Below are 7,878 nucleotides of genomic sequence, written 5' to 3'. Positions count from 1 at the left end.
TGGCTTCTCAGCAAACTTTCCCATTAGAAGTCAGCTGCCTGGCCAGGGCCCCACAACACCATAAAACCTCGCAACAGCCTCTCCCTACTGTGAAAATGAGAGCTGACTTCTAGCCTTTGGTTTCTCTTGTAGTCAGCTGCTAATCCATGAAGCCCTTTCTTTATCTCAGGCTCCTTTTATTGCTTTGACAGCTGTTACGGTGGCAAGGCTTTCATGAATCCCAGGTATGGGATACACATTCAATCACCTTCTCCATCATATTCATTGACTGCTTCAAAGGACGTGAATGTGTTATAAACTTTGGCTTTTTTCTGCAGAAGCCCCCTGTTGCCCTTTCCCTGGTGTATCAGATCTGCCAAATGCATCCCTGTGTATCCATATGTACCTATACTTGATTGTATTTTCTACTCGTTTGCCTAGTGCAGGTCAGACTGATTGAACCACAGCACTTAAACTTGCCTCTTCAGAAACCAGTGTCAAGCGTGCTATTTCTCATACCCTGTGGACAAATACTGTTATTTATTCATATAATTATATTTTAATCTCTTTACAAGTCTTGGGCCTGTGACATCTCACACTGGCAACTTGCTCCTCTCTCAATTTACCTGTTTATTCCAAAATCTCTGTCGGTGACACTTGTATTTAAGAAGCTCATCAGACCCATTCCAGATAAAGAGGGTTTTGCTGTGGGAGTCTCCAGCCTCCCATCCCGGCGCAGACACATGGGGGGCTCATTTACACGACCTGCCAGGGTTTTTTATTTCACCCAAAACTTCTTTCACGCTTCCACTGCTTGCTGGCCCCAGTGAGTCCCTGGTAGACTTTCTGTCTCTGCTATGTTTATACGTGCATTTTTATGCCTCTGGCAAACTGTTTGGCAATATCTTTTTCACTTGCCTTATCGTGGTTTTATATTTGCCAGTGTTTATGCTATATTCTATTTTCCTCATTCAGATGTAGCTTTTTGATGGCTATCTTTTTTGTGTTCCTAATAGCCACCTTCACTCTGCTACTTAACTTCTCTGCTTTTAAAAAATCCTTTAGGGTCTTTCTTAAGGAGTGTTACGTGTTGAGATGGAGCCTGTAACATATCTTTAAGCTGCTGCCATGATACTTGAAAGCATTTTATCTTTTTAGGTCTTCCATTTATTTTTTAATGTAATTCCCCTTTCTAAATTTTAGGTGTTACTGTGAATCAAGACCACTTCATGCCGTGGTGGAAAGTAGCAGGTCCAAAGCACACAGGTAGCTTCGTAAATGTAAACAAAGGCAAATCTATTTTAGCTCAATCTATGTTAGGCACTGAACCCCTGAAACACGGGACCAAAAGGGTCCCCAAAGCATGCTAAGCTCAGTGCTGCAACATTACAAGCAATCACATCATATTTTTCCTGTAGTATATTTATCAAACCTAATTTTAAAACATCTACAGCTCTTTCTTCTGCTGCTTCCACTTGGTGGCTGCTCAAGAGCCTTAGTCACGTGCGAGCTGGGGACTTTCCACCCTGAGAGATTTGCACTTACCCAGGCGATACCTGGTTGATCCTAACTTTGGAGCTGAGACAGTTTTTCTCCTTTCCCGGGGTTTATTTCCCACCCTAGAGCACCAAAGCCAGGCTGCTGTGACCCCAGAGATCAACTTTCCCAGCCCCGACCGTCCGCACCAATGGCTGCACACAAACCTGATCCTGCTCCTAAAAACCTTTCTATTAATGGCAATAATATAGGGCTGGGAATGGAAACCTTTATCCATATTTATGCGCCGGTCCCATGTACCGTGAGCTTCACGTGCAGTGTAAGCCACAGATATGATGCGAGGGCTATTTACATCTTTCAATGCTTTCTCTGTATTTCAAGCTCAGTCCCTAAGCCCTGATTCATAAAAGCACTGAACTACTTACTCGGAGCCCAGCACATCTGTAAGTACTTTGCTGAATTAGAGCCTTATTAATCTTCCTGCATTTAAAGTAACTTTTTATTACATTTTAAAAATAAATGGGCATGTACTATTTTTTCATGTTTGGGATTTTTTCAAACATTGATTTTAAGGCTCTTCTGGCTTGGCTGGATATCCCTTCTTCCAGCCAAGCAGCTGCTCACGCTAAACCTGGGAGAAAACTCCCTCTCGCAGCGCCGATGCTGCCGGGAAGGAGCTCCAAGTTATCTGTGATTCCCACTTCCAGGGGGAAAACAACCAAACCTCCCCGAGGAGCCACGCTGAGCCATCCCAAATCCGAGACCGCAAGGCATTTTGCGTTGAAAAATCACGGATGTAGCTGTGGGTACATTTCTCAATTATTTCAATGGATTTTGGGAAAAATGCCAGCCAAGCGTTGCTTGCACAAGTTGCAAAAGGGATTTTTGGAGCTGGAGGAAATAGTGGTGGTGGGATTTGGGGCTGAGACCTGTGCGGGAGGGGGAGCTGTGTGACGTACAGCAAAGCTGCTCCCTCCTCCTGGCTCCGCTTCATTAGTCAAAAATTAAAAATTTAAAAAATTAAAAAATTAAAAGCAGTTTTCCAGTGCTGGAAGCAGTAGGTCCTTGGAAACTGCAATGAGAAAACCTACGATTTGGGAAGAAAAGACACAGGAGCCCTTAAAACACCTTGTGAGGCTGCGGCTGAGCTTCCCTCTTCACTTGCCAGCCTAAAATATCCCGTGGGGAGATGCAGAATGGAGAGATTGTGCATGTTCAAATGAAGCACATTTCCAAGGAAAAAAATAATGCATCAACCCAAGCGGCAGGGGTTACCTCGCTGTCTCCCACCACAGGTACATGGTGGGCAGGTGCCTCCCCACCCCAGCACAGCTCATCCGCCTCCTACAAATACATCAGGTGCAAATATTCCCCTGTGAATCCCACTGGGCTCTTTTTTCCAGGCCTGTGCCTTTATTTTTCAGCCACGCAAACCAGCGCATTTTCTGCAGTTAATAGTTTCTGCATTTCTGTATTTAAAAAAGGCAAATGCGCTGGTTGGCATTGCTGAAAAAAAACCGTGCAGGGTTGGCAAAAGGGTGCAGAACCTTGCAGTTACGAGCCTCGTATGCAAAGCTCTGTGCAACTTTTCCCTGTTCTCCAAGAAGCGGAGTGTTAGAAAATGAGAAAGTGGAAAAAAAGGGCAAAATCAGATCTTCAAGGTCCTTCCTCGTCCCTCCTTCCCCGTGTGGGGCTGGGGGAGCCACAGAAGATGCTGCAAATCCAGCCACGTTAATGGGAGGTTTGATTTACGGGAAGCTGGGCTGAGCTGAGCTGTTTGGGAGCGTTTTTTGGAAGAGTATTGAAGTTTGTTTATGCCATGCAAAAGCCAAGCTGCCACGAAGGTCTTGCTTTCGGGGGGAGAAGTTGAAGAGGATGCAGCCAGGAGGTTTGTTTTTCACACTGGTTTTGGGGACGTATTTGTTTTCTTTGACAGTGACTTACAGCCTGGCTTTCTTTTCTATTTTGTTAGGGCAATAAAGAAGATAAATCTGTAATAATTCAGCTCTCTGTCTTTAATAAAATCTTGTCTTCTTCACACAGCCCCTGGGAAGATCTCCATTTTGCAGCCCCGTGAGATTGGCTGGGTTTTTCCATTTCACCTCTTCACCAGAAACGACAGAAAAATAACATTACCGGGAAAATTAATAGCTAAATACAATTTCAGGCAGAGGGAAAGCTTTCGGCAGGAGGAGCAGGACTCGATCCTGAGTCTGACCGTGCCGGCCTGTCGGACGGTTTTCGGCAAAGGCCAGGAGCAGCGTGGCGGCTGCTGCAATTACTTTTGTCTTCGTTAACGGGCTCCCGGGTTGGAGACCTCAAATAGCAGCTAATGAGAATTTCCATCCTCGACGCGGATCAATGTCGAGCTAATCTTTGTTGGTTTTGTGCTTGCGTCGGGTACCGAGGAGAAAGGAAATTAAGCTCCGAGCAAAGGGGGTGGTAGGGGAGACGCCGAGGCAGCAGCGGGCTGGGAGAGGGAAAAGTCCTTGGAAGTCACTGAAGAAAGTTTGGGGTTTGCGGGTTTTTTTGCACCCCGCTGCCTTTTTAGCCCGGTTTTGCATTGCACGAGGCCTTGGTGTCTGGGCATGTGCCCCCGGGCGTTTGCCTGCCCACCAATTTTTTGACATAATGACTTATCTCACCCCAATTTGTCAGAAATGGAGTGAAAATGTGTTTGCGCTTGAGCGCTGCGGGGGGGGGGCTGGGGAATACCGTGGTCACCCACCTTTGTTCCAGACTTTTTCCTTTCTTTTTGGAAAGTTTTTTGAAGGAATAAAGCAGCTGGGGATGGCGGTCGCACCTGGAGAGATGAGTCGGAGCGTTGAAAAGCGCCGGCTTCGCAAAGCTGCTCCCAAAGAACCAAGGCGGGGGGGGGGTGGGTGTCATTTTTGCAGCCTCAGAAAGCGGCACGGGAGAGAAGAGGCTGGAAGGTGGGCTCTGCAGCTCCATCCTCACCCAGGGACGAGAGAGGGGAGAGCGGCCATTCCTCGGCCACGAGCGCAGAACCTTGACGGTGGCCCCGTTGCTGGAGACCGATGTGCTGGAGATGGTGGGGAAGGTGTAGGAGGTGGGTGGTGGTCTGGAACCCCCCTCCCTCTGGGGTGGGAGGTGACCTAGGAACTTCCCGGGGGGGGGGGGGGGGATCCAGAGCACCACAGCTATTGAGAACCCCTGGGGGAGGTGATCTAGAACCTCCCCACCCAGCTGCAGGCAGCCCAGAACCACCCTCTGGGGCAGGAGGTGGCCTGCAGTCCCTGGAGGTGATCCAGAACCCTGAGGTGATCTAGAACCCCCCCGGCCCCGACAGGTGACCCAGACGCCCGGGTGATCTAGAACCTCGGGCCTCCAGGCAGGTGTGGGTCTAGACATGGGGCAGGCGGTGATCTAGAACCCCACGCAGTGATCCGGTCCCCCAGGGGATCTGGAACCCGAGGCCCCCCCCCCCGCCCTCCGCAGACAGGCTGCGGCCTGGACCCCTCGCTGATCCAGAGCCCCCCCCCCCTTCAGGCGCGTGGTGGCCGGCCCCGCCCCCTGCTCCCCCTCCGCGGGGCGCGGCCCCTTTAAGAGCGGCCCCGTCCCCTTTACTCTATGTTTACATAACACAGCGAGGCCGTACCATTTGCTAGCGGTGGGGGGGGGAGAGGGGAGGGTGCGAAGAAGGGGGGGCGGAGCCCCGCCCCCCCGCGGGCGCGCCCTCTCTGCTAGGCGGTGAATGGGAGCAGAGGGTGTGGGCGGGGCCACGCGTGAGCCGGGCGGGCGCCGCTTTTCTCCTCCCGCCCCCTACCGCGGCGAGTTGGTACGTCCCCCTCGGCGCTCCTCCTCCCTTCCCCGGGTGTAGTGGCCGTTGTCGGGCGGCCGGCGGCTCAGTGCGGGGCGCAGCGCGGAGCCCGCTCGGGACCGTGGTCCCCCCGTCCCCCCCCCCTCCCCAGCGGCGGATGGGACTGTAGCGGCGGGTGACTGACTCCGCGGCGGCCCCATGTTTTCCCCCAGCCAGGAGGAGCACTGCGCGCCTAACAAGGAGCCCGTCAAGTACGGGGAGCTGGTGGTGCTGGGGTGAGCGCTGTGGAGGGACGCCGCCGGGGGGTGTGTGTGTGTGTGTGGGGTGCGGAGAGAGCGGCGGGGGCCCGAACTGGGGCGGGGAGGGGGGGCGGCGGGAGTGCCCCCCTCCCCATCCCCTCCCGTTCCTCCCCTCAGCCCCCGCCGCCTTCTCCCCGCTGAGGTAACGCTCGGAGGCGCGAGACCCCCGGCGCGGGGCGGGGGGGGGGTGGGGGGGGGGGGGCGCGCGCCGCTTCCCGCCTTTCCCCCGCCGGCGCCCGCGCGCGCCTTGGGCGGCCGTTGGGGGTCCCCCGCTCGCGCCCCCTGCTCCGCTGCGTGGGGGCCGGCCGCTTGTCGGGTAACTTTGCCCGTAGGGGAGAGGACGGCTCGGCCTTCCTCCCGCCGCGGCTTCGGCGCTCTTCGCGGGGGGAGGCTGCTGGCGGCGGGCTGTCGGTCACGGTGACCGTGGGGCCTGAGGGTTGGAAACAAACTTTGTGCGGGGGGGGGGGCTGCGGAGTTGTGCCGGGCGAGGCCGTGGGGGGACACCCCCCCTCCCTCCTCCGCGCCGCGGGTGCCGTCCTGCCGCCGGTGCCGCTCGCAGGTGCTGAAGGAGACGCAGCCGCTGGCTGAGCTCTCCCTGGCGGTTTCTCCCCTCGCTCCGAGAGACGGCGTCCTCCTTGCAGATTGCAGGGGAGATGACTTTGGAATTAGGAGGAGAGGCGGGGGGGGGGGGGGGGAGGAGGGTGAAGCACTTATATTCAGATTCGTGGTGGAAATGTTTATTTTCTCAGCTTGATACGGATCTTAAAGTAATCCGCTTGGTATTATGTTCTTGCCCTGCTGTTAAAAGCTTGAAGCCTTTCTGCTGAACACCGTGGAAGCAGATGAGGGAGAAGCGTCTAAGCCGTGCTGGCTGAGAGCCCTTGTGAACCTTATAAGAGATGTTTAATTTTTATAGTTTAGTATGTAGAAACATACGGTTAATGGAATAATTTTTAATAATAAATACATTAGAAAGGTTTCAAGCCAGCCATGAAGCAGAACAGTTACAGCCTTGCTGCGTTATTCAGCCTCCCCCAGAATCTGTTACGTATTTGCTGCAGGGTCATAGAAAACCTTATGCTGGTTTGTTAGGGATTTTTTTGTTTTGTTTTGGCCAAGTCATTTCACAAAGAACTGTGTTCACCTCTGCAGAATAACTGTCTGAAGCTCTGGGAGCAGATAAAAAGAGCAGTCGAGACTGGGTACTCGTGTGTCCAATGGTGTACCTTTTTTCCTTAAGGGATGCTAAATCTTTCTTATCATGAGACTAGGTCAAGGTACAGTTACCATGGAATAAAATACAGCTGTTACCATGAACGTGGCATAGCTGGCACTTGAAAGACTTGAATTCAAGTCGAGTAACTTGATTTGGGAGAAATACCCATATCAAACTAAATTTAATAAAGAAACCTTCTTACTGTTTCGGTTGTGGAAATGGAGGGTAACCTCAGCTGTGCAACACTGTCTCTAACAATAAAGTCATAGTATAATGTTGAATCTTTAATTAAATTAGAGTGCATAAATTGATGTTGTGCTGCAGAGGCTTTTTGTGCGCAGCTGGAAGCATTTTCCTTTCTGTTGCTTTACTATTTTTAGCAGCAGTTGAAAGCACAGAAGTATGAAATGTTTTGGCTCTGATCTTCACCTAGCAAAGTCTGGTGTGCTTTTCCTTTAATATGGAGATGCATTGATCTCAGCTTATCGGTTCTGCCAGAGGTCTTGATCTTCACTGCTGTGTGTTGAAACATGCCAATAAAATTTAAATAAACTTTCTATGACTGAGTTTAGTTGTTATTTGAGTATCAGCTGTTCTCTAAAACTACTGAGGTTGTATCTTCTGGGTGTTACATGTACTAAAAAAGCAAACAAATCCTCCCGTCCTTGTAAGTACAATTATGAACAAGAAGTCTGCAGAGCTGAATCTCTCTGGTCAATATGTCTCTGTGGGCAACACTGAAACAATAGGGCATTGGCTGTCACAGCCTACTGACACAATGTGCTTGGTGGATGTGATGTAGAAATAGGTGGACATGATGGAAGCAGTCCAGGAAATGCTGTGACTTCAGTAACTACGCTTTCCATTTTTGGACTGAAGATTGGGGTTTTAAGATCCATTTGATACTTCAGGAGTTGATTACTGCATTTCCTATCAGAGATGTCTTAAATGTTGTATGTAGTGCCATAAATAATACAAACATATCTCTCTTTTTCTTTGGTGACTCAACATTTGTGATTAGGAATGCTTGGGACAGCTTAAGCATCTGTGCAGTATTCTAAAAAAAAAAATGAAATTCTTAATACCTGTCTTGTATTAAAATCCTG

At 50.9% G+C, this 7,878-nt stretch overlaps 1 protein-coding gene across 1 annotated transcript in view; it reads left to right on the top strand.

The window, feature by feature from the left end:
* Positions 1 to 5,374: 5,374 nt before the first annotated feature.
* The window catches only part of PELI2 (pellino E3 ubiquitin protein ligase family member 2), an 81,873-nt gene continuing 79,369 nt past the window's right edge, over positions 5,375 to 7,878 (top strand). The window contains exon 1 of the mRNA XM_052783547.1: positions 5,375 to 5,532. Within this exon, the coding sequence (XP_052639507.1) occupies positions 5,456 to 5,532 (77 nt within the window). The 5' untranslated portion in view covers positions 5,375 to 5,455. The remainder of the gene's footprint in view (positions 5,533 to 7,878) is intronic.

The sequence above is a fragment of the Harpia harpyja genome, chromosome 3 (assembly GCF_026419915.1).
Source record: "Harpia harpyja isolate bHarHar1 chromosome 3, bHarHar1 primary haplotype, whole genome shotgun sequence".
NCBI lineage: Eukaryota > Metazoa > Chordata > Aves > Accipitriformes > Accipitridae > Harpia > Harpia harpyja.
Note: the sequence above shows the minus strand (reverse complement) of the source record. Positions and strands in the feature narration are given on the sequence as shown.